This window comes from Carassius auratus, chromosome 41 (genome assembly GCF_003368295.1).
Source record: "Carassius auratus strain Wakin chromosome 41, ASM336829v1, whole genome shotgun sequence".
Lineage (NCBI taxonomy): Eukaryota > Metazoa > Chordata > Actinopteri > Cypriniformes > Cyprinidae > Carassius > Carassius auratus.
This window is the reverse complement of record NC_039283.1, coordinates 15,907,755-15,933,664: the sequence shown is the minus strand read 5'-3', so window position 1 is coordinate 15,933,664 and position 25,910 is coordinate 15,907,755. Positions and strand designations below refer to the sequence as shown.

The 25,910-nt window shown below is 39.6% G+C and overlaps 2 protein-coding genes and 1 long non-coding RNA gene across 4 annotated transcripts in view; 2 read left to right on the top strand and 1 right to left on the bottom strand.

Moving 5' to 3' along the window:
• The window catches only part of LOC113060205 (coiled-coil domain-containing protein 12-like), a 9,525-nt gene extending 6,234 nt beyond the window's left edge, over positions 1 to 3,291 (top strand). Inside the window, exons 5-7 of the mRNA XM_026229100.1 lie at positions 2,321 to 2,355; positions 2,469 to 2,545; positions 2,983 to 3,291. Of these exons, the coding sequence (XP_026084885.1) occupies positions 2,321 to 2,355; positions 2,469 to 2,545; positions 2,983 to 3,062 (192 nt within the window). The 3' untranslated portion in view covers positions 3,063 to 3,291. The remainder of the gene's footprint in view (positions 1 to 2,320; positions 2,356 to 2,468; positions 2,546 to 2,982) is intronic.
• On the bottom strand, positions 3,288 to 25,910 carry LOC113060204 (kinesin-like protein KIFC3). Of its 2 annotated transcripts, none has more exons than XM_026229098.1 (20): positions 25,663 to 25,910; positions 25,343 to 25,523; positions 24,894 to 24,990; positions 24,625 to 24,788; positions 23,835 to 24,087; positions 15,758 to 15,930; positions 15,424 to 15,489; positions 15,123 to 15,260; positions 14,824 to 15,021; positions 14,542 to 14,715; positions 14,222 to 14,369; positions 13,444 to 13,574; positions 7,189 to 7,300; positions 6,922 to 7,103; positions 6,602 to 6,706; positions 6,335 to 6,465; positions 5,597 to 5,717; positions 5,378 to 5,507; positions 5,021 to 5,250; positions 3,288 to 4,829 (listed from the first exon to the last, which is right to left on the bottom strand). In XM_026229098.1, exons 2-20 carry the CDS (start codon positions 25,439 to 25,441, stop codon positions 4,698 to 4,700), a joined length of 2,784 nt encoding a protein of 927 aa, XP_026084883.1. In that variant the 5' UTR covers positions 25,442 to 25,523; positions 25,663 to 25,910; the 3' UTR covers positions 3,288 to 4,697. The 2 variants fall into 2 exon arrangements, with proteins under 2 accessions (XP_026084883.1, XP_026084884.1); XM_026229099.1 differs by having other exon boundaries at positions 15,758 to 15,909.
• LOC113060206 (uncharacterized) lies at positions 9,423 to 12,812 on the top strand. Its single transcript, XR_003278211.1, has 4 exons — positions 9,423 to 9,831; positions 10,912 to 10,952; positions 11,045 to 11,159; positions 12,509 to 12,812. It is a non-coding gene; the product is annotated as an uncharacterized LOC113060206 (long non-coding RNA).

Genomic DNA, 25,910 nt, shown 5'->3' with positions numbered 1-25,910 from the left:
TAAAGAAGATCTGTAAAAGTTGCAAAGACTAAAGTCTCAATATTCAAAGAGATATTCTTCATAAAAGTTAACCACGCCTACCTAAAATGTTCTAACACACCCCATGTGTCTAGGTGACGATGTGGGGAAATTTTCATAACACCGCCCAAATAATTATGCAAAGAAAGGAGCAGTAACTTTGATTCTCGCTGTAGTATTGTTGTTGCCGCCGGTGCCATGTCATGGAGACGCTGTGTGTTTCATTGTGAAAGCAAAGCTACTTTGTTTGACTTTTCAAAAGAGGACACAATTAGAAATCAGTGATTAAGGTATTTACAACACTGTTCCAGAACAGTTCAACCCAAATATTCAGATGTATGCAGTGCGTTTTACGGAAGATTGTTTCCTGAACCTGAGAAAGTAGCCTACAATGCCGTCTACACACAAAGGCTGTCTCTATAAAGTGAGGCAATGCCAACCTTGCAAGCACAGTCTGGCACTTCTGAATCACAGTCTGTAAGTACGTTTACATAGATGGTATAAGTCATTTTAATCAGTAATTATGTCCCCACTGGATGCAACAAATGTCTCTAAGTAATGGGTTTTATTGGTTTGGTCTCGTCGTGCTGGGACACATGGCATCCCAGGGGCGTAACATTTCCGTCACACGGAAGGCATTCAGCCATTCACAATGCACTGGATACCTGACCAATCAGAGCACACTTCCCATTTCAGACTAATTAGATTTGTAAAAATGTATGCGTATCAGAAAGGCAGGGCATAGAGGAGAACAATGTACAGAAAAACAATGTACAGTATGTGGAAAATAATGGGCCAAATCACACACCCGGCGCAAGGCGCAGCGAAAGTGTTTTTGTTTCGATGCAGTTCTCATTTCCCTGTCCTGCGCCGCGAGTTGTTCAGGCTCATTGTTGGTGCTTTGCTATTTTGAGAAACTAGACCGCGCCATAGACCAACTCAAACCTTGTCTAAAGTCTTGCGCAATATTATTATTTTTTGTTATTTAAAGAGTGCATCAGTAATATGCGCCTATAGGCGGGTGCAAAACACGCATACACTTTGCTTATTACACACACAGGGACGCGCAGCAGCTCACAAACATTTTAAAAAATGTAACATTTCATTCCGCCATGTAAATACCAAACCGGCCATGGTACGAGCGCAACTGGCTTTTAAAGGGGAGGGAGATGAGACTCTGATTTTTTTTTTTATAGCACGCAAAATCAAACACCCATTACTCATTAAGATAATAAGGACAACACGTTTAGACCATGCGCCCTGGGGTGCTGACTGTTTACCGCCGTTAAACTAGCAAAAGTGGATTCGGACACACCCTGAATGCATCTGCTCCATGCACTTTAGACCATGCACTTAGTTAAAATAGGGCACAGTGTGTTTTTTGAACATTAAACTGCATAGACACGTTACATTACACCAATTACACAAAATAATTTTATTTTTAGCAGCATCATATGCAGTGTTGGGGGTAATGCATTAAAAGTAATGTGCCTTTTTCAAGTTACTAGTAATCATGTAGTTCCAGACTAAATGTGAATGTGCATTAATCCATCCCACTGGCAAAAAAAAAAACTGATTTAGTATTCGGCATCAAAATTAAATAAAAACGGTGAAATACAAACTTTGCAAACATGCAATGTTAAATAACAAAAATGTATCTAATCCCATTTTATTAACTAATATCTTTGCTCCTGACCTTTGATGATCCAGTTCAACACTACTAAGCAAGAATGACTTTAGATAAACTTACAATTGTGCTTCATTGTTTTAGTACATTTTTTTTTTTTTTTATTGCTGAAGTGTTGAACCTTCTTCTGTGAATTTTTTTTTTTTCCCTTCAGCCTGAGGTTAATTCATTAAAATTTTTGGTGTGAAAGGGCTTTTACATTTGCTATACATAGAGCTACTTATACTTGTACTTGTATCAAAAACAATCAAGCCCTGCTCATATTTTTTTTTTTTTTAAGTTACTTAATACATTACTTTCCATAAAAAGTAACTAAGTAACGTAACTAGTTACTTTTTTAGGGAGTAACGCAATATTGTAATGCATTACTTTTAAAAGTAACTTTCCCCAACACTGATCATATGACCCCATTTAATCAAATTACACTGGCTGCTCTTTATGTGTGCCCTGTCTTACATATTTTAATTATGTTTAATTGATAAAACAAGCTCACATTCTAATTAGTTTTGTAGTGGCAAAGTTTTGTCTCAAACAGTGCAAGAATCACTGGGCAGCTCTTGTCTGAATTTAAACTAATCTTATTCCCTTTTTTTTTTTTTTGTCCTTTGTTCTCAGGATCTGGCAAATCTTGCCCCCAGAAAACCAGACTGGTACAAACCTTCAATTTTTACCTCTAAAACACAATCATGCATCATAGTCATTGAGATCCATTTTAGTTTCTATTTTCATTCATTTAAATTCTTGTGTTGTGTTTTGGTAATAGGGATCTAAAGAGGGACGTTGCCAAGAAGCTTGAGAAATTAGAGAGGCGAACACAGAAAGCTATTGCTGAACTTATACGTGAGTATGACAAGACACACACTAACTGAGACCGAGGCCAGTCTGCACTAATGACCATATCTATAATGATATAAAAACCACAACAACAATGTACAACTGAAACATTAATCAATCTCTTCATCGCTTCTTTTATCAGTAATATACCGCAGCTGTAGTTATAGAGCTTTTTTGCAATGAGCTCCGCCAGGGCTTTATGAAAGGCTAATTGCTGTGTGGGTTCAAAAGCCCTGGAGCTCTGATGTCTCTTAATGACATCATATATGGATTTCCTGTCCCTATACGCTTCTCTGGCACAGACTAGACCTAACATTACTACTTTAGTATATCTTAAAAACCAATATTTTTGTATCATCAATTCAGAACTAGAGAATCTTTGGTGAAACACATTCTTCATGTCCATAGCTTGTTTATTTCTCGGCATTTGTGTAATTCCACAGGTGACCGGCTCAAGGGAAGTGAGGAAGAGCTGGCTGGAGCGGTTGGAGCAGCTGGCGTGGAAGAGGGAGACTCGGACTGAATCTGTGTTGAGAATGAGTCTCGCACAACAGACTTTCTATAAGTTTCCAGCCCATTTCCCATTGCATAGCAGTGTGTGTTTAAAACGGATTTCTTATGCTGAGCTCTGCATGAGTGAGTGTTTGTGTGAGAGAGAAAGAGATGCGCAAAGATTGAGTACACAAAGAAAACTTTCTCTTTTTTTATTATAATTATTTTGTTTATAAGTAAACAGTTCTTTCTTTTCTAAATTGACTCTTTCTTTTTTTTTTTTTTTTTTTTTTTCTGGGCCTTAAAATAATAATAATAAAAATCCAATGTCAGTAGGCTTCTTTTAAATCAGAACCTGAATGCGGATAAAGAAGAGCTAAAATCAGACCCATTGCAGAGAATAATACAATATCATAATTGATGAGAACAGTACAGATAAAATCGAAGTACATTCATCTGGTTTCAAGATCTTTTGAATAAATTAGTGAGTGTACTTGAGCCAGTGTCTTCAAGCACTTAATAAAATCAAGTAAATTTTTTGTACATGGAGGGTTAAATCAGTCTGTTATTTGATTTTTTCCTAGAATTATTCTCCCATTATTTAAAAGATGCACATTTTCCGAAACAAACAGATAGACCTACATTACATTTTCAGTTAAAAGATAAGTTGTATGGACCGCACAAATCTTTTTAATAAAGTGCATTCCTCACCTCCCTCTGTAACATGGCTGAACCTAAGAGACCAATGACATTTCACATTAAACGTAAACTTATCCTAAACATCCCAGAAAATTAATAATCATATATCATTTATTTAAATATATTGATATGTTAGATGTTTGTATGTTTATAACGAATAGATAATGAAAATGTACTAAAATATAGAATAATGTTTAAATGAAAAATGAGATGCTCACCACTAAGAGGTGCAATTGCACATAATATTGTGAAGTATAGATACCTGTTTAGCAGATGGTTTCCTATCCAAATCTTGCCTTTATTTCCTCCTTCAGAACAGAGTGGTGCTATCAAATAACTCAAGAACCGTCCTGTTCATGAATCACCACTTCAAGGGTTAAAATAATGTGACCTTTCGGTTATTAGCCTGGATTTTGAAATGCTAACATACCACCTACGTCAGAAATGAAATCAGCAAATGCTGAACTGGCTGAACTCTGAACCTAATAAAAGACATCCTGGCTGGTTCAACACACATAATCCTATCAGAAGTCCACCCCAATCATACACTAAAAATATATCGTTTGGTCATTAGTTCCTAGACTATATATTATACCAAATAATTTCTTTGGTAATAAGTTTTTTGAGTAGATATCTTCAAGCATTACACAAGATTTTATGCAAGATCTTTATGCAAGGTCTTCCCTGTTGAGCATTTTCTGTAATACCTTGCACTTATGGGGACAGAGAGCTTGTCTTGATATTGGTGTTGGTGAGACTTTGACATGCAGATCAGCTGAAGGAGAAAAGCCATTGCTAGGCAGCCGGAAGAAACTAGAACGTATGTGGCATCACAGATGTTTCCAGAACTGTAGCCCTTGAGTAGGTTTGGAAACCTCAGCCGCGGGTTAAAAAGTGCAAGGCTTGTCCATCTGCACTTGAGATGATGCCATTTCTGGTGTTTACTTGTGAGGGTTGATGGTATGCATTAATTTTTACTTTCGTTATGACCAGCCGTCTCGATTTTTCGTGCAGCGGGGCCCAGCTCCACCTTACACACTCGCTGGGCAAACTTTAGCGAGCACAGGGTCTCTCCAACATTGCTCTCAAGAGAAGAAACCTAAAGAAGACAAATTATTTGTACGTGAGCACTGTTGTTCATTGGCTTTATTTAAAAGCTGAAATTATTAATTAGGTGGTGCTTTAACCCTATGATCAAACCAAATCTGGGTTACTGTATTTTTAAACTTTGCTTGTAACCCTAGACTGTGCTGCTAGGGTTATCTAGTGGGTCTCTGTAAATCTTTGTACCTGAACAACCATGGCGGTTTTGTTGCCTTTCCCCAGTGAGTCCTGCAGCAGGTAGGTGAGTCGTGAGTTCCTGAAGGGTATGTGAGTCTGGTGGGCCTTCAAGGCCTGGATCACATCTCCTAGAGCCAGCAGCGAGCGGTTGATATTCTGGGCTTCCTTCAGTCTCTCCCCCTCTGCCCCAGATTTCCACACCCTTTCAGAACCAGCCAGATCCACAAGATTCAGCTTGCCTGCAAAAGAGAGGTCAAGAAAATAAGGTCATTCAAGGATAGCGAGGGCTTTTTGAAGGGGAGCTCATGGTTTTGAGAACTCTCACACAACTTAAGCAATCTAAAGATGCAGAATCTTTGGACTGACCGGTGGTTTTGGCTCCACTGGCGAGGTCTGTGCCCAGCACAGTCACAGTGAGCAAGGCATGAGATCGAGAGCTATGCTGGTTCATCTGTGTTCCAAATGTAATCCTGTTCTTTCGAGCTATGGCCAAAATCTGCAACAAAAACAACAACAACAGATGATTGGAGAGAACGGTTTTTGTATAGTCAGCATTATCTTGACAGATGCCACCTTGGGACTCACTTTCTTGATATGCTGGAAGCTTTTGACCTCCATGACCTTGAGTCCTGGCACGTGGAGCTGACCCGTCCCATCGGGGTTGATCTTGATGTCAAGTTTCTCTCCATCCTTACTGAGCAGATCTCTGATGGCAACAAGACAATGTTGATGATTTAATTGTAATTAACTCTTTGTGTCAAACTCACACCCTTGAAAACCCTGTCATTAAACCAAAACTTTGAGAAACTGAAATGTTCATTGAAAGACTAATGGAAAAAGGGAAGATATGTTTGCCAGTGAGGTTTGTTCTTGCATGTCAAGCAAGTACAGTTGAGTTTTCACTTCGTATATTGGATTTTCTGAATGTATGTTTATATATGAATAATAGCCTAATTTAAATCTGTCTATTATAAAATGCAATCATGTCTCATCAAAAGACTTCAATTAAAACACTCAATTCATATTTTGAAGTATCAAGCTTTGGTGGAATACACTTTTAAGGCAAGAACAGAAATCACGTGTCATAAAAATATCTTTATTAGTGTTTTAAAGACGAATGGAAATCTTATGAGTTTGGAACGATGTGAGGGCGAGTGATTTATGACAGAATTTTCGTTTTTGGGTGAATTAACCCTTTAATATTCCTCATAAATATCAGGTTATTTCATGAGCTGAAAGCTCACTTCACTGAATGCTTCTAACATTTTTAATTACCAACAATTACCATAGATTTTGGCATTATGAAGAGGTAAAATGCAATACCTCAGGACCTCATTGTAAATTTCCACTGAGCTGACACTGATGGTGAATGTCCACATGTCTTTTCTCTCCTCAATCTCATTGAACAGGTGTTTCAGGGCTCGCTGGTTGATGCCGGGGTTCTCAACAGTACCCTGAGCAGACACAGATGGTTAACGGGACCTGACAGACTTACTGAATAATTAATGGAAACAGATCATCTGGGTCTAAAGTATGAAATTGGAACCGTGTATTATGACAGGTATATAGTTACAGATCCCCATGTGTTACCTCCATAGTATAGGTCTTGCCAGATCCTGTCTGGCCATAAGCAAAGATGCAAACATGATATCCATCTATACAGGATGTGATGAGCGGCTCAATTTCCTGGAACACCTGAGCGATAAAGAAAATCATATCAAAAAGAGTTATTTTCAGTTTTGAGTGTTAAATTTGTACATTTATTTAGACAGAATAGTAATGAATTTTAATATTGGTCATTAAAATGACAATATTAGTGACAGCGAGGTAGTTTTTAATGTAAATATGACTTAAACCCACTGATCTATAATATGGTCATATATATAGATCAGTGCTTATACCCCACTTACCTCTTCTTGAGTGGCTTGAGGATGAAAGACTTTATCCAGTTCAAAGTTTTTGGCCTTTCCTTTGCTTAGAACTGTAAGTGCAGATTCATTATTGGGGTCTGTTGTCACAACTACTGTCTGGCCTTCCTCATGTTGATCTTCCTTCAGTACTGGCTTTACACGACACAGCACACGGATATTACCTGGTGAAAAAAAAAAAAAAAAACCCTTCTTTTAGATTTTGCTAATTTTTTTTATTTTTTTTTCAAACCCGTGAATGCTGCCTACCTTTAAGCTCAACCAGCTGCTCGTGGTACTTCCTGCGGAGAGCTACCTCCTTTCTGTATTTTTCCATAAGTTCTTTGTTTTTCTCTGACATTTCATTTATACCTGCCATAATCTGTGGTAATATCAGAAAATGATTCATAAATGTAGCAACAGATACAGTATTGTTCAAAATAATAGCAGTACAATGTGACTAACCAGAATAATCATGGTTTTTCGTATTTTTTTTATTGCTACGTGGCAAACAAGTTACCAGTAGGTTCAGTAGATTCTCAGAAAACAAATGAGACCCAGCATTCATGATATGCACGCTCTTAAGGCTGTGCAATTGGGCAATTAGTTGAATTAGTTGAAAGGGGTGTGTTCAAAAAAATAGCAGTGTGGCATTCAATCACTGAGGTCATCAATTTTGTGAAGAAACAGGTGTGAATCAGGTGGCCCCTATTTAAGGATGAAGCCAACACTTGTTGAACATGCATTTGAAAGCTGAGGAAAATGGGTCGTTCAAGACATTGTTCAGAAGAACAGCATACTTTGATTAAAAAGTTGATTAGAGAGGGGAAAACCTATAAAGAGGTGCAAAAAATGATAGGCTGTTCAGCTAAAATGATCTCCAATGCCTTAAAATGGAGAGCAAAACCAGAGAGACGTGGAAGAAAACGGAAGACAACCATCAAAATGGATAGAAGAATAACCAGAATGGCAAAGGCTCAGCCAATGATCACCTCCAGGATGATCAAAGACAGTCTGGAGTTACCTGTAAGTACTGTGACAGTTAGAAGACGTCTGTGTGAAGCTAATCTATTTTCAAGAATCCCCCGCAAAGTCCCTCTGTTAAAAAAAAGGCATGTGCAGAAGAGGTTACAATTTGCCAAAGAACACATCAACTGGCCTAAAGAGAAATGGAGGAACATTTTGTGGACTGATGAGAGTAAAATTGTTATTTTTGGGTCCAAGGGCCACAGGCAGTTTGTGAGACGACCCCCAAACTCTGAATTCAAGCCACAGTACACAGTGAAGATAGGGGAGCATGGAGGTGCAAGCATCATGATATGGGCATGTTTCTCCTACTATGGTGTTGGGCCTATTTATCGCATACCAGGGATCATGGATCAGTTTGCATATGTTAAAATACTTGAAGAGGTCATGTTGCCCTATGCTGAAGAGGACATGCCCTTGAAATGGTTGTTTCAACAAGACAATGACCCAAAACACACTAGTAAACGGGCAAAGTCTTGGTTCCAAACCAACAAAATTAATGTTATGGAGTGGCCAGCCCAATCTCCAGACCTTAATCCAATTGAGAACTTGTGGGGTGATATCAAAAATGCTGTTTCTGAAGCAAAACCAAGAAATGTGAATGAATTGTGGAATGTTGTTAAAGAATCATGGAGTGGAATAACAGCTGAGAGGTGCCACAAGTTGGTTGACTCCATGCCACACAGATGTCAAGCAGTTTTAAAAAACTGTGGTCATACAACAAAATATTAGTTTAGTGATTCACAGGATTGCTAAATCCCAGAAAAAAAAAATGTTTGTACAAAATAGTTTTGAGTTTGTACAGTCAAAGGTAGACACTGCTATTTTTTTGAACACACCCCTTTCAACTAATTGCCCAATTGCACAGCCTTAAGAGCGTGCATATCATGAATGCTGGGTCTTGTTTGTTTTCTGACAATCTACTGAACCTACTGGTAACTTGTTTGCCACGTAGCAATAAAAAAAATACGAAAAACCTTGATTATTCTGGTTAGTCACATTGTACTGCTATTATTTTGAACAATACTGTATAATGTGACTATATCAACTCTTAGATCTTAGAAGTTCTACATGTAGTACACGTTTGTGCGGAAGTATGGTGTTTAGTTACACTGTAAAAAAAAACTGTAATTTTACGGAATTTTACTGTTTTATTTTACAGTTTTTTCCACGTAATTTTGAAATACAGTTTAAAATTGTAAAATTACAGAAAGAGACTGTAAATTTACATATCTTATGTAAAATCACATGAAAAACATGTCAATGTGCATAACGTCCCAAAAATATTTTTGAAGATTTATTTCACATAATGCGCTATATTTATATGTAGTATGTGCAGTATGTGTGTGTGTGTGTGTACGTGTGTGTGTGGCATTAATAATATAATGCCATATTTTTTAATAGATTAAAAATATAAATAACAACTGTACAAAAGTTAACGTTCATTATTATTATTATTATTATTATTATTACTATTGATATAATATGTTGTATATGTAGCCTACATTGCGTGTTTGCATAAAAGAGCAGGTTAATCCTTTTTTGAACAGGTTTGTTGAAAAATCCTTCTCGAAAGAATCGTATTTCCAAAGTACTGTCAACTGACCACATCTTCTTCCGCTTGTCAAAATAGTTCTGCTCAGTTTGGTGTTTTATTACGGATTTATTCTCATAGTACCGTTTCATAATTTGATATAATAATATAATAATATGCTGATATTAAAATAAAAAAAAATAAAAAATGTAATATTCGAACTGAAGGAATTCCCGCCCTAGCGCAAGGACACATTCTCCTCCAAGCACGCAGTGGAGCTGCTGCGCGCGCAGAAGGAATAACTCGACCTTCAGTTTCACGGTCAATCTTCAATCTGAGGCGAAAATAAGCAGGTAAAGTTCATGTTTTCTCATTTTGGTCATTACTAAATGCTATTTCTACTATATATGAGTTCTAAAATTTAGAATGTTTACCTTTTTGAATCGTTAAACCAGTATTTCAAACTTCGGCGCTGACCAGTGCCGTTAGTCGTTAAGTGTGGGTAACGTTAACTTCTAATGTTATTTTGTCCCTGAGGGAAAAACAGGCTTACTTTAAGGAAAGTCGTTAGCTGGTTGTCTACGATACTGTTATTAAATATTATTATCATTTGTGGTTTAAGAACTCATAAATTTAACAGTTAGCTCAGTTAATGTTAAGTTCGAATATGTAGATGTTGCCAACTTTACCGAACTTCGACGCATAATGCAGTGTTTTTAATCAGTTTTGATATACATAATAGTAGGCGTCGTCTAAAAGCAAAAAAAAAAAAAAAAATCATATTTTTCGAGGCGAGATTGGATGAAAATTCTGAATTTAGAAACAGACTCATTAGGACCAGCGCTTAAAGTGACGCGCGATTTGAAACGTTATGTTCGTCTGCATTTCTCCCTCTTCAAGCACTGGTTATTACGCTTGTATAATGAAATTCACTTAACTACTTTAATTTGTCTGCATGTTTTACTCTTTTACTTCCAGATATAGTCTTATTGAGGGTCTGAAATATCGTTACAGTCAGTATTTAATCACTTTTTAATAAATTATTTCTGTTGGTTACCCTTTATATCTGTCTATCGGTTAAGCAAATATTTAAAATATTAAAAGTGTTTCAAAAAGCTGGTGAAACCATTGACCAGTTAAAATTGTGAATGAAAAAACAATGTCTGCAGTGTGTCATCTGAGAATTCATATAACCTTGTAATCTTGTAATCTACGCCTAGGGAAAAAAGTTTCACAACTTCTGTTTTAATCACCCTTCTATAATTAAAGACTGTTATAGCTTATAGGGATTATTGATAGACTCACTGATAGGGATGAACAGGTGGCGCAGATAAGGTTCAGAACCAGATATAAAACATTTATCAATATATTTCTTTGTATTTTTGTAGATTTCCTTAAAATTTCACATTTACATGCTTTTTTTCTCCTTACAGATAAGTTCAGTGAGTGCTAAAACCATGGTCAACATGAAAGGGTGAGTTGCAAAATGCAAAGATGTTCACATATTACACTTGTAATAGTTGTGGTGTTTATGGTTTATGAACTTTATGTTTTCTGTTCACCCAGTCATAGTTAACGACCACATCACCATCTTCTGCAACGCTCTGATGTTTGCTTCATACAACTGCTTGAACATTTCATACCCAGGAAACCAAGGAGAAACGCAAGAGATTGTGCAAAGGTAAAAACACACACTCATACACTCACTCTCACACATATCACACTCACACGTGTGTTCTCACACACACTCACACTTTTTCAACACACACTGAATTACGCATCCTTACATACACTCACTCTAACACACACACTCTCACACACAGTCACACACGCACCCACACACAGTCACACATGCCTACTCACACACACAGACACTCACATACACGCAGTCACACACACACATCCTCACACTCACATACACATTCTCTCACATGCATTCTCACACACACACTCAATGTCACATATGCATCCTCACACTCTCACATATACACACGGTCACACACACATCCTCAAACTGACACACTCTCACATACACACACTCACAAATGCATCTTCACACTCGCACACTCACGTCCACATTTGCACACATGCATCCTCACACACACACACACACACACACACACTCACTCTCTCAAATGCATCCTCACACTTACATACTCTCAGATACACACACTCTCAGAAACGTTTCCTCACTCATACACACACTCTCACACGCATCATCACACACACAGTTTCACATACTCTAACAAATGCATCCTTACACTCACACACTCTCACACACGCATCCTCACACACACTCTCACACACATTCTAATACAAACATCCACACACTCTAACATAGACAGTTACACATGCAACCTCACACACATTCTCTCTCTCACACACACACACTCTCACACGCATCTTCACACACAGTTATACACTTTCACATATTCTTACAAATGCATCCTTACACTCACACACTCTCACACACGCATCCTCTCACACACACTTCCTTATACAAACATCCAAACATTCTCACATAGACAGTCACACACACTCTCACACACACTAACATACTCTCACACGCATCCCCACACAACCTTCTAGGGCTGCATAATTAATCACATGCGTTTTTCAGGCGTGTCTCGTCATTAAAGTCGGTCCTGTGATTAGTAGTAAATATCCATCACCTGTTTTCAAATTAAGCAACATTTAATAAACAGAGCTGTAGTTCACTGACAAGCTATGCAGTATCCTGTTCATAATCTAATGCGATTCATCTGCAAATGCATCTGACAACTGCATGTGGTTAATTGTGCAGCCCTACATGCATCCTCACACTCTCATCCTCACACAACACACTCTCTTACATTGTCACAACCTTCTTAGTCTGCCTCACACACAACTACCTCTCACATACTTCTTCACAACATCCACCACAAGCATGCCCTTTACAAGTTCTTATTGTTCTGCTTTTATTTTAAATATATTCACAGCATATGGTACAGTCCATGTTTTATTACTAAATATGTTTTTTTTACTCAACAGATTCCTTTTTAAGATGAACCCCGAGAAGGGATCGAAAGTGGAGAAGACCACATCGAGAAAGAAATCAGCAGTCAGTCCAAAGGTTCTTTCACTGATTAACAAGATTGCGGACTTTGAAAGGATGGAGTAAAACTTGGAGTGTCAGATCTTCCTACATTGCCTAGCAGAAATTCTTGACAGTGTCAAAGACTTAAAATACTTGCTGATTATTTGCTTTCATGGTTGATTTTTTTTTTTTTTAATGCATCATCTGTTGTCAAGATGAATTAATCTGTTCACAGGTGGTTCAGTTTTAAGGACAAATTAATTCTTATTTTTTATTTGTTTACCAATTTGCTATATTGTTGCAGTTTTGAACAATTCTTTTGTGTGTTGTTGCAGTTATTAAATATATATATATATATATATATATATATATATATATATATACTGTTGCAGTTATGAAAAAAACTGAATTGTATGTGGTTGCAGTTGTGATCTAATTTAAACTTTTGGGCTTATTTTTTTATTGGAATATTGTTGCAGTTTAGCTATAATCTCTATACTGGTATATTGTTGCAGTTTTGTACAAAGAATATTAGTAAATTGCAGTCCTGAACAAACTATTTGTATATTCTTGCAGATTGGTCAATAAATTATTAAAACACATTTTTGCACTTACGGCTGATTATTTGAATTAAAGCAGTGTTCAAACTTTATGATAATTTAATGGTTTTTTTCTTATTAACTTTCCACAATATTTATGTAAAACATCTTATCAAACATTAAAAGCTGAAGAAAATACAGAAAATATGTAAAATTACAGCAAAAAACTGTATTTTTGAATTACGGAAAATTACTGTTACTTAATGTGCACGTTATTTAACGGTAATTTTCCGGCACCCCAGCTGCCGGAATTTTACCGTTTTTTTACGGGATTTTTTTTTACAGTGTACCTGTTTCTTGGCTTCTTTGATAGCTGTTCCATAGAAGTCCGAAAAGTTGCGGACCTGGCTGCGAAGGCTGGCATAATCGGTCTTCATGGTACGTAATGTGGGAGGGAGCGCACTCAGGCGCTTCTGGAAGGCTGGAAATTTCACATATAAACATGCACTAAGCTCAATACATTGATGTATTAAAGATGCACGTTTAACAATGTCAACAAAAGGGGCGCTCATGAGCACACTCAGAAGACAATGTCAAGCCCAATTCCAGAAATCACCAAAACCATTTTATAGAGGACAGTTAACCCACAAAATTAGCTGAAAGTGGTCTGACACAAAGAGATGAATGTGTTTGTTTCCTAATCAGAGCAGATTTGGAGAAATTTACATCAATTGCTCCCTAACGGATCCACTGCAGTGAATGGGTGCCGTCAGAATGAGAGTTCATAGAGCTGATAAAAACATCACAATTATCCACAAATGATCAACGTGACTTTAATTCAATAGTAAATCTATTGTGAAGAAAGAAACTGCATGTTATAAATAATTATAATAATAATAAAAACATATTATTCAGACATTTTTATGCTAAACTGTGAAATTATTATTCTATAATAACACTGGATAGGATCCGTTGGTGAGTAAGAGATGTAATTCTAAAATGCGTGGATGCAGTATTCCTGAGAGCGAGTACATTTTCAGCATATTTTCATTTTTGTATTGTTTGTTCCTTTAAGAAACAGATATAAACCATAGGAATTGTACTATATTTACAGTAAACTAAACTCACTTGTGAACTGAGCCTGCAAGCTCTGGAGATGCTCCTGAGAGCAGTTAGCTGCCGCTTTTACAGCCTCTTCTTTCTTTTCCTCAAGATGTCCGATCTCCTTCAGCAGCTCCTCCCTTAATGTCCCAATCTCCTTCTCATATGCAGCGATCTGTGGAGCCACTACTTTTTAGAAGAGCTGAGGTTTTCTACAGTTGTGTTCTGACATGTACTGTATAAATTATGACTTCTGTATCTGAGATCCCAGCAGCAGAGTCGGAGTTATTTTGCTGAAGTTATACTGTATGTACAATCATAAAAAAAAATGGATAATGCTTAAAAACCTTGTGCTGTAAATTGCAGCTGACTTCATCTGAATGTCTGATGTTCTCCTCCAAATGTCGGCATCGTTCTCTCTGATTGCTTAGCTTCTCAGAAAGCTGTTCATTCTGTTGTCTGGCTTCGGATAGTTGGCGTAGAGTTGAAGGTGACTCTATCTCCACAGTTTGAGTAACATACTACAGGAATAAAAGGAATATATATATATATATATATATTTTTTTTATCAAGTTCATTGTGTTTGCATTTTTAGGTTTTTAAAGTTCATAATCTTGAATTTTTCCTACTTTAACCACAGCTTCCTTGTTGCGTTCTTTGTCTAATTCAAGCTTCAGCTCTCTCACGCACTCCTCGCGTCTCCTGAGCTCTTCTGCTTTTCTCCAGTTGCTTTGCTCCCTCTGCTGCTCCAGACGCGACAGCTGCTCTGTCTGCTGCTGCAGTGAACTCTCCAGCTGCAGAACGCGACTGCGCAGGTTCTCATTTTCCTGCAGGATAGGACAGTAAGCTAAAGAAAAACCTATGCAAAACAAGAAGTTTTGATGTGCTAGATTTAAAGTATACCCAGTGCATTAAAAGCCAGCATTACCTTGATGAGCACAGAGCTGGACTGGGATGGGATGACTGACAGCTGCTGCAGAAGACTCTGTGTCACTGTGAGGCTATGTTTCAAACTCTCATTCTCTGCTGATAAGCAAAGCACTCGTTTTTCTGAGTCTGTTACTCCCTGGTGAAAAGAAAACACACCCTATAAAAAGTCACAGCTGACCTGGAAAAGAAGTATCTAATGAAACAACCCAGATAAACTCGTTTTGAAACTGTCTGGCCTGGTTTGTGACGTGCTCAGTTTCGAATGCAGAGCACTGGAACAGATTCTTCCAAAAGCTTACCGATGCAACTCGGAGTTTGGACAGCTCCTCTTCCCTTTCTTCAATACAGCTCTTCAGCTCATCAATCTACAGGGACAAAATCAGTGCAGTCAGCTTAGCAAGTCTGGAAAGAAAAATGGGTGAAGGCGATGATACTGTATGATCAGATAAATGGAGGAAATGTGCAGCCAACAGATTACAGCAGAGCTTAAAACCTGATTCTGAAAACCCAAAATACTTTCAGGATCATTGGTGTGGTAGACATGCTATTTAAAACACTAAGTGGGTTGAATGAGCAGAGGAATGGATAGAATAGGTGACTGAATGAATAGAGGGAAAGTATAATGCTGAGCACCTGCTGTTGGAAAGCCTGTACTTTAGTATGCCGGTCTCGTTCTCTCTGCTCCAGCTGGGAATGAAGCAAACGCAGCTCTGTTCTTAGCTGACTCTTCTCTACTTGCAGCCCGCATAGGGACTGAAGCAACTTATGCAACCCAACCGGAGATGCTGCAGGAAGCATGCAGTCACCTACACACACACACACACACACACACACACACACACGTTATATGTTTAGAGTGGAATTTCAAAAGTACACTGAAAAGCTGTAAAACAATTTTCACTAAGACAATTGTAGAAAACTTCACAAAAATTACAAAGAACAGCAAGTAACATTCAATTTTAAAGTAGACTGAAATATAATATCAATATGTCAATTGACAAAATGGTAGATTAATGAAGAATAACAAATATAAATTAAATTATAAATAATATAAATAAGTTTTTTGAGTGGATTTAAAAACAGATTGAGGCGGTTCTGATGAGGGGAGGAGAGACCATTCCAAAGTTTTGGGCCGACAACATTCCTAGGAACATGCAGCAATTCAGAATTAGTAGATCTGAGCAATCTCGACAAAGTATGTGGCTGTAACAACTCGGTTAAGTACAGTGGGGCCAGGACTGTTAAGAGATATAAAACAAACAGTAGAATTTTAAAATCAATTCTGTACTTTACTAGAAGCCAATGAAGTGAGATTAAAACCCATGTAATAGTCTCATATTTAAGGTTATTGTCAAATAAAGTTTCTGACATGGGTGGTACTATATGATGACAGAGATGTAGTTTTGAAGTCGTGTACAATATGATCATTAGGACCAAACAAAATGAACTCTGTTTTGTTCTCATTAAGGCAAAAAAAACATTGTATGCCAAATTTCAGGTCCTTCAGGCAATAGAAAATGGGCTTAATGGCGTACTTATTACAACGCTTTAAGGGGATGTAAATTTGGGTGCCATCTGCATATAAATGGAAAGAGACCCCATGCTTGGTTAAAATAAACCCTAAAGGAAGCATATAAATTAAGAAAACTACCGGACCAAGAATCAATCCTTGGGGAACACCAGATCTTAAAAGCATCTCAGAGGAGGAATGATGCCCAATGTTGATGACATACCTCCTATTGGTAAGGTATAACCTAAACCACTGTAATACTGTGCCATGTAAACCAACACATGCCTCAAGACAAGATTTAAGAATATCATGGTTGACCAAAGGCAGAGCTAAGGTCTAACAAGACCCGAGCAATAGACTGAAATCGGGCAAAAGTTAGCCAGCAATGTCGAGTCCAAATTCGTTTTTTTAAGATCAAAGTCATGGGGCACAGTCCCAGTTTGGAGACTTTTACTAATAATAGACAACAAGTCAGGACTGACAGTGTCAGTAATCTGTCAAAGAAAACGAATAATGTCCTGAGGACACAATGTAGGTTTCAGACTAGACAAGAGTTTTGATTAAGGTGTTCAGGTTAACAGACTCGAAGAGAGGCACCAGTTCAGTGAATGGGCTCAAATCTCACGGTTTAATCCAAGTTTCAGTGATCAGCATCTGGAGCGTGCAGAGTAAAAAAATCATCTTATTTACTAGAGAGCGCGCATTGATCAAAGCCACATGGAATGGCAATATCTCTCCCTGGGGTTCTGTAGATCTAAGAAACAGTAAAGGTTCATAGCATTTACTCCACCACGAAGAACCAGTGAGAATATCCAATGAGTGGCAGTTGTGTGGACGAAAATGCCTTGTTGATGTCAGAGGTCAGAGGAGAATGGGCAGACTGATCAGAGATGATAGAAAGGCAACATTAACTCAAACAACCACTTGTTACAACCAAGGTATTCAGAATACCATCTCTGAACACACAACACGTCGAACCCTGAAGCAGATGGGGGGGGGGGGCTCCTTCAGCTAAGAACAGGAAAAGAAGGCTACAATTTGCACAGGCTCAACAAAATTGGACAATAGAAAATAGGAAAAATGTTGCCTGGTCTGAGTCTCTTCTACTGTGACATTCAGGTCAGAATTTGGCGTAAAGAACATGAAAGCATAAATCCATCCTGCCTTGTCCCAATGGTGCAGTCTGCTGGTGGTGGGGTAGTAGTCTGGGGGATATTTTCTTGGCATACTTTGTGCTCCTTAGAACCAATTTAGGGTCGTTTAAATGTCACAGCCTACCTGAGTATTGTTGCTGACCATGTCCATCCCTTCATGACTACAGCCCATCTTCTGATGGCTACTTCCAGCAGGATAATGCACCATGTCACAAAGCTCAAATCATCTCAGACTGGTTTCTTGAACATGACAATGAGTTCACTTTACTCAAATGGCCTCCACATTCACCAGATCTCAATCCAATAGAGCAGTTTTGAGATGTGGTGGAACGAGAGATTTGCATCATGGATATGCAGCCAACAAATCTGCAGCAACTGCGTGATGCTATCAAGCAACATGGACCAAAATCTCTGAGGAATGTTTCCAACACCTTGTTGAATCTATTCCATGAGAAATTAAGGCAGTTCTGAAGAAAAAAAGGGGGTCCAATATATATAAGAAGTATTTTAAATAATTTAATAATCCATATTGACTTTAACTCAATTAAATGATTAATCCAATAAAGTGGTAATAAATTTAAAAAGCAATAGATAAACTGAAATTGTAGTAATTAAGCACCTTATATTGCATAGATAAATATCATATATTATATCATGATTTTTTTGCCACATAAAGTAAATGTTTTATTTGTTTTTTCGAGTTATTCTAACATTTTTAATTGAATTATTTTTTAATAATCTAATTCCAGGCTCTTTTAATTCACATGAACAATCGACTGCTTAATTAATTTCTCAGCTGATTTATGGATTTTCCTCCACACCCAAAAGGGTATAAATATTACAGAGAAAAGCATATATATTGTTTTATGAATGTGTTTTATGAAGATCACCCAAGTTTTTTTATTAAATATTTTATAACAACATAAAAAAATAAACTGTGCCAACTGTATTTCATGGAGAACATTTATAAACTTTGTGAACTTTTGAGAACATTGTTTCTTCTCCAGAGTTTGCCAAGATACCAAATCAAAGCTCAAATTTTGTTCCAGTTTTTCTCTATTTGTAATTTTTATAAGAACTCGATTAAGCAAGATTCCATTAAGCAACAAGTTCAAGACAATATCAACAATGAGTTTTGAACTCGAAGGCCTGTGCAACGTGTGGACTAACTGCCCTGAAACATTTTACTTAGTTTCCCGCTGTTAATTATGGAAATGCAGAGTAAGAGATGCTGTCTTTTCCTGTGCTGTGTACTAATTACTGAGGCAGGCGCTGTCAGACAGGTGCTGCAGGTGAAGCGATTGGATTGGTGAGATGGATGAATCGAGACTTGTTAACGGGGATCCCACTGCAAATGTGGTGGAAGAACAAACGTGACCAGGAACAGGCTTAAACAAAATAATGCTAAATAAATATTACACAATGACTTAGTTCTGCTACTGTTGGCTGACTGGTCTCTTTCTCGTAAGAAAATGAACCTGAAATCATTCAAGCATATTTACTGTCAGGATCTTGGTAAGGGAGGAACTCAGGTGCAGACAGGATTCAACACAAAAGGGTTTATTAAATACAAAAAGGGAAAACAAAAACCCACGAGGGGGAAAACAAGGGCTAGGGTAAGGACTAAATAACCAAACGAGACAGGGCTGACCAGATAAAGACACTAAACACTAACTATAAACAAACACTCACGGTATACAGGATACAATCACAGTCACCAGTGTGGAACACATCTGAGAAGCACATAAGTAACACAATGAACCGACGCAAGACAGAGCACACTAGGAGATCTAAATAGGGGTACTAATCAAGACACGACAGGTGTTACAGATAGGACAATCAAGACACGACTAGGTTAACAAGGGGGGCGGGGCAAGGGAACGAGACAACACAAGCACATGGCCCAAAGACAAGGCCATGCGCTTGTACACAAAACATGGGTCTGTCATGATCCTGCCTCAAGACTAGGAAAAATCAAGGACACGAGGGCAGAATCATGACAGAACCCCTCCCTTAAGGAGCGGCTTCCAGACGCTCCTCAAGGGAACATCAAACACGGGACACGACTGACATGACAGACTGGGACACAGACACAAACCAACAGGACATGACAAATAACAACAAAGGCAAACATGAGTACACAACGGCAGGGTTGGTGTGACAAATCAAAAAAAACAAACAGGGAAGGGGAGGGGGCGGGACCACAAAGTTCATGGGGGACAGACCAGGGCGGGTGGGAGGGGTAGGAATCCTAGGAGGACAGGACGAAGGCTGACGACGGGGGGTACGGGCAGGTCTGGGTGGTGAGGGACGGGGAGGGGTCTCGGGACAACTGACAGGGGACATGACAGGACCAGACAAGGGACGCGGGACAACACTTACGGGACGCGGGGAGACGACATCTACTGGACACGGGGGGACCACAGGACACGGGGCCACATCAACAGGACACGGGGAGACAACGGCTGGACACGGGGAGACAACGGCTGGACACGGGGAGACAACGGCTGGACACGGGGAGACAACGGCTGGACACGGGGAGACAACGGCTGGACACGGGGAGACAACGGCTGGACACGGGGAGACAACGGCTGGACACGGGGAGACAACGGCTGGACACGGGGAGACAACGGCTGGACACGGGGAGACAACGGCTGGACACGGGGCGACAACGGCTGGACACGGGGCGACAACGGCTGGACACGGGGCGACAACGGCTGGACACGGGGCCACATCAACAGGACACGGGGAGACAACGGCTGGACATTTGGGACTTCTGGGGACAGGGTCAGGGGACAAGACAGGACTGATGGGGATTTCTAAAATTTGGACAAGACGGGACAAATAATCAGAAAATGCTTTAGCAGCTAGGACAATTGGCATCTCCTTATGAGATGAAACCGACTGTACAAGAGTCTTTGCTGCAGAGTCGGCCACGGCTCTCTCCTCCGCTCTCACGACTGCCGACTTGAATACAGCTTTCTTTCCCGGCTCGGGCACGCCAGCGCTCACCGCTGCTGACTCGGACACGCTCACTGCTGCTGGCTCGGGCATGCTCACTGCTGCTGGCTCGGGCAAGCTCACCGCTGCTGGGTCGGGCACGCCAGCGCTCACCGCTGCTGGCACGGGCACGCCAGCGCTCTCCGCTGATGGCACGGGCACGCCAGTGCTCTCCGCTGATGGCACGGGCACGCCAGCGCTCTCCGCTGCTGGCACGGGCACGCCAGCGCTCTCCGCTGCTGGCACGGGAGGAAACGGGGTCACAGGACCGGCAGGCCCCCTCTTCCTCCTCTTCCTCCTTGGGCGCGGTGCAGAGACCACAGCTGGGTCAGAGGCGGGTTGGGGGAGTTCGGTCTCTGGCAGGGCTGACTCCGACGATTCCGAGGCAGACTCCCACGATAACCGTCTCCCTCGCTTCCCGGGGAGACCGACGGGTGTGGGAGGCACCTCAGGACTCGGTGAGGGATGTGCCTGATCCCCCAGAGTGGCCACGGCCAGGATACGACCCTCTGGAACCGTTGGCAGCTGGGTAGGTGGGGACCTCTGGGGCTCCTCCTCTCGCCCGCTCGCTCCGGAACGACCTCCCCTGGTCCCCCGGAACACCACAAGGCGAGAGCCCTCAAAACAATCTCGCTTGCTGGCTGACAACATCCAGTATTGCCTCCTGTCTGCTGAGTTCCCTTTTGGTCGGTTCATTCTGTCAGGATCTTGGTAAGGGAGGAACTCAGGTGCAGACAGGATTCAACACAAAAGGGTTTATTAAATACAAAAAGGGAAAACAAAAACCCACGAGGGGGAAAACAAGGGCTAGGGTAAGGACTAAATAACCAAACAAGACAGGGCTGACCAGATAAAGACACTAAACACTAACTATAAACAAACACTCACAGTATACAGGATACAATCACAGTCACCAGTGTGGAACACATCTGAGAAGCACATAAGTAACACAAAATTAACCGACGCAAGACAGAGCACACTAGGAGATCTAAATAGGGGTACTAATCAAGACACGACAGGTGTTACAGATAGGACAATCAAGACACGACTAGGTTAACAAGGGGGGCGGGGCAAGGGAACGAGACAACACAAGCACATGGCCCAAAGACAAGGCCATGCGCTTGTACACAAAACATGGGTCTGTCATGATCCTGCCTCAAGACTAGGAAAAATCAAGGACACGAGGGCAGAATCATGACAATTTACACTCTTAGAATATAAAGGTTTCAGTTTTTTTTAAGAATGGATATCCAAAACCAAATTTTCTGCAACAGTTTCATTTGTTGAACACAAAAAGAAGATATTTTAAAGAATATTGTCAACCAAAATGTTGACACCGAAGTCAATGGCTACCGTCAACTGCCTGGTTAACAACATTCTTCAAAATACTCAAACTCATAAAGGCTTGGAGCAACTTGAGGGTGAGTAAACGTTTTGGGTGAACTATCCCTTTAAAGGTTCTTCATGGAGCCACTGATGCCAATACTATATTTAAATAACTAGTAGCAGCGGTGCACATGACATTAAGCTCTGCTAGTGTTTGTAAGCAGCTCCCACAATGTTTCATTCATCTCTGTGAGCCACTGAGAAACAAGCCAAGTGCTGCAGACATGTGCCAGCCATACAGATGGACATTTTTACTACATGGCTAAAATATAGAAAAATATAGTCAAATATTGAGGTCTCAGAAGCAACAAACACATGTATTCCCAATCCAATGAGGCATTTACAAATGTGACATGACATGAATCATATCTGTATTTCAGGCTGATACAGAATTTTCTGAAATGTGGGTATCATGACAAAGGGGCTATAGATTTAACATATCCCAGTTAGCCTTGCTGTAAGATAACCAGCAACTAGCTTTCTCCTTTGATGGAAATACTGTTTTCCCCCTTTTTGTCTATACATAGGTATGCAAATAGCACATACATTTATTTGACATATATTTCATTATATAATAGTAGACATTTGAACAGTGTTTGATTCTTTCTTTTGGAGGGATCTTAAAACCCTGAAATGGAGTTATATTTTCTCTGCTAGCTTCTTCTCAATCACAGCTTGAGAATTATATCTATAATTGCAATGAAGGGTTTGTCATGATGTAATTATACAGAACTCATGTATCTCAGGATAGAAAGGGTGCAAAGATTCAAAAGAAGCATTGACTTTACAGAAAGCAACAGATAGCATAAATGCAGCACTAATAAACAACGTTTGGTGTTCATTGGTGTGGATGCTAGTAATTGTTATAGTTTTCTGCATAATTATCATTTTTGGTGTGAACCAAACTTTAGATAAAAAATGTAAAGTAGTTGTGCATTTCCATGAATGTGTTAGTTGATTTCACATACTTCTGGGAGTCCAAATGCTGGATGCACAACTGCCATGAAGATGAACCAGATCAGATAGCTTTCGTCAGAATCTCAGACCTCCTTTAAAACACCCCTGGGTTTAATATACTGTAGCTCAGTAAATCCTGATGGCATACGCACATCATGTGCATCCACTGAACTACAAAGACAAGTACATCTGACATCGAATTAGTGCAAGAGACATGCAATTTAAACCAATGCAGTGTTTAATAGTGAGTCTGGCTGGCAGGTGACAGAGGAACACCTGGTGAAGTCTGAGGAGAAACAGACCGCCAGAGTCCAGATGCCCTCTGTAGGTCTGAGGGTCACTGCCAGTTTCTAAAGCCATCTGTCTGCTATTTTTAGCACCTTTCTCCAATGTTCTTAATTAAAAAACAATTTTTAGCTGTGCACATGATGTGAATGGGTCCTCGTCTCTTTCACCATTGACGTCAAACTACAAGATTCAGTTTGTGTGTGGTAGTCAGCAGCATCTTTGTCAAGTGAGCCAGAAATATAATTTTAAAGGCTGATACCTTCAGAGCAAACAGCAAGGACAGTAAAAAGGTTTAGCATCCTCCAACAAATCAATATCGAGGAAATAGCAGCATCTAATATTAAACTCGTTGTTATTCACAGCTAAAATCTTCACATTGAGATTCTGTTATTTCTTTAGGTTCAAAAGGTCTCACCCTCATTATCAGACGATGGGCTCTGCTGCTGAGCGATCACTTCCTCCAGGCTGTTAATCACACTGTTCTTGTCTCTGAGGCGCTGGCGGTAGGAAGCACGCAGGACCTTCATTTTCCGCCGGTGCTGGACTCGGTGTCTGCGCAGCTGCAGACGGTACTGATCCGCCTGCTGCTGCAGCTGCTGCAGGTGGGAATATTGCTCCAGGAAACTCAGGAGGTGTGTCATCACAGACAGCAATGGAGACTCTGTCACCTGGAAAACACACATACAATTTTATTCAATTATTTAATAAAAGCTGTGCAATGATAACAAGCTTTTTTTTTTCATGTTCAACTAGCTTTCCACAAATTCTATTTAGGAAATGTTAAGCACACCAAATAAGGAGACTATATGAATTGTTTTGGTAATGAAAATTAGGCTCCAAGGGACATATAGTACAATCAATATTCAGCCCCATTTTACTTCATTAAAAAAATAAATATGGCACTCATCCTGATTAATGTCTAATGAGGTCCTTGATTTGGGTCATTCCATTTCTGTTATTTTTTCAAATTTACTTATTCCAAAATGCAATAGCACAATTCTTCAAGCCACAAAAATTTGATCTATCATTCATTACCATTGAACAAACTGTGCATTATAAGCATTTTTACCATTATAACATTAATAGAACATTAATAACATTATAACATTGACAAAGTGTCTGTTCAAATAATACAAACTACCACTTCGTCAAATCACCCCCACAATGAAATGTGGGCAAATGCAAATGTAGGTAGAGCTTTTCACCTTTTCATTTGGTTCTGCTGGAGAATTAGTAGCTCTTCTCTTTTCTGCCTCTTGCTTGAAAGACAGGAAAGCTGTTAATGGTGTTTTGGCAGGTAATCCATGACCTTCATTTAACTCATCATCTTCATCACTGAGGGACGTCCCATCACTATCACTACTGCTGCCTGAAATGTCACATTCAGTTATGGTTGTATACTGATTACACAGAACATCATCTCTTTGTATTTAGATCATCATGTAACTAAACAACACTATGGAAACAATCTTACTCGAATAACTCAGACTTGGACACCCTCTTTTGCCCAACCCGGGGGTGTGGCTACCTTTCCCCTTCCTCTCTGTTTCCGTGGAAACATGGCCAGGCCCCTGTCAGTTACAGGGAAGACGAATGTGATTATTGGAAGGTGTTAAAGCAACCCCTGAGGACATACGATACGGGACTGTGAATGCATGCATTATCGAATTCCCACTTTAAGGAAACTGGCTGTTTTTTATATTGATATCATTTTTAATATCTAATATTATATTTAATATTATATTGAATAAATCATATTTTATAAAAAAACATTTTATTTTATATTTCAATTTATTTTATTTAGTTTTTTAATCAATCATTCAGTTTTTCTACCAAGACTTGTTTGCACATATTTTATGCAGACAATAGGGAATGCATATATTAGAATGTCGATCGGCCTCTGTCCGCTGCAGCCACACATACCTCCGGGGAATCTTTGTGCACCCCCTCGAGCGCTGCCTCCTCCTCCTTTTTGAAAACAGTGTAGAAAATGTACACCAGCAGAGAATAGAAGGCATACATGTTTCCTGAGTAGAAGATGTTACAATGACAGCGGCTGGAAAGAAATGCTTTGGCTTCACAGCATCTCTCTGCTCTTTTCACACTGCAATGCAAACAGACAAGTGTTACTAAATCACTGCCCCAGAAGCAAATCCAGTACAACAATTCCAGTCTGAAAGACATTCCCATTGTCGTCAAGCTCCACAGACCGATGCTATTCCCAATGTTTTGCAGAGTCTTACCATCTGCTGAGGCTGATCCTCAACAGCTGAAGTCACTGTATCCTCATTCTTCAGCTTTGAAGCTCTACACGGCGATCCTGCAGGCGTGTTTGTGCCTGTTCACCGGTGTTTCTGGGATTTTGATGGCAACACCAGCTCTTGACTATGCACATCTGTCCAACCTGCTATTCTTGGCTTCCCTTTTCCCCTCCTACTTTTCCTCCTCTCTCAATATCCATCTCTCTCCTCCCCCTTCCTCTCTCTCTCTC

Bases quoted from the DNA above. Each gene is read 5' to 3' on its own strand.
- LOC113060204 (XM_026229098.1), bottom strand. From the start codon at position 25,441: ATGTATGCCTTCTATTCTCTGCTGGTGTACATTTTCTACACTGTTTTC. The intron at 24,991-25,342 runs GTATGTGTGGCT...TGTAACTGACAG, and splicing joins TGCACAAAGATTCCCCGGAG to GGGCCTGGCCATGTTTCCAC. The intron at 24,789-24,893 runs GTAAGATTGTTT...GTGACATTTCAG, and splicing joins TCCAAGTCTGAGTTATTCGA to GCAGCAGTAGTGATAGTGAT.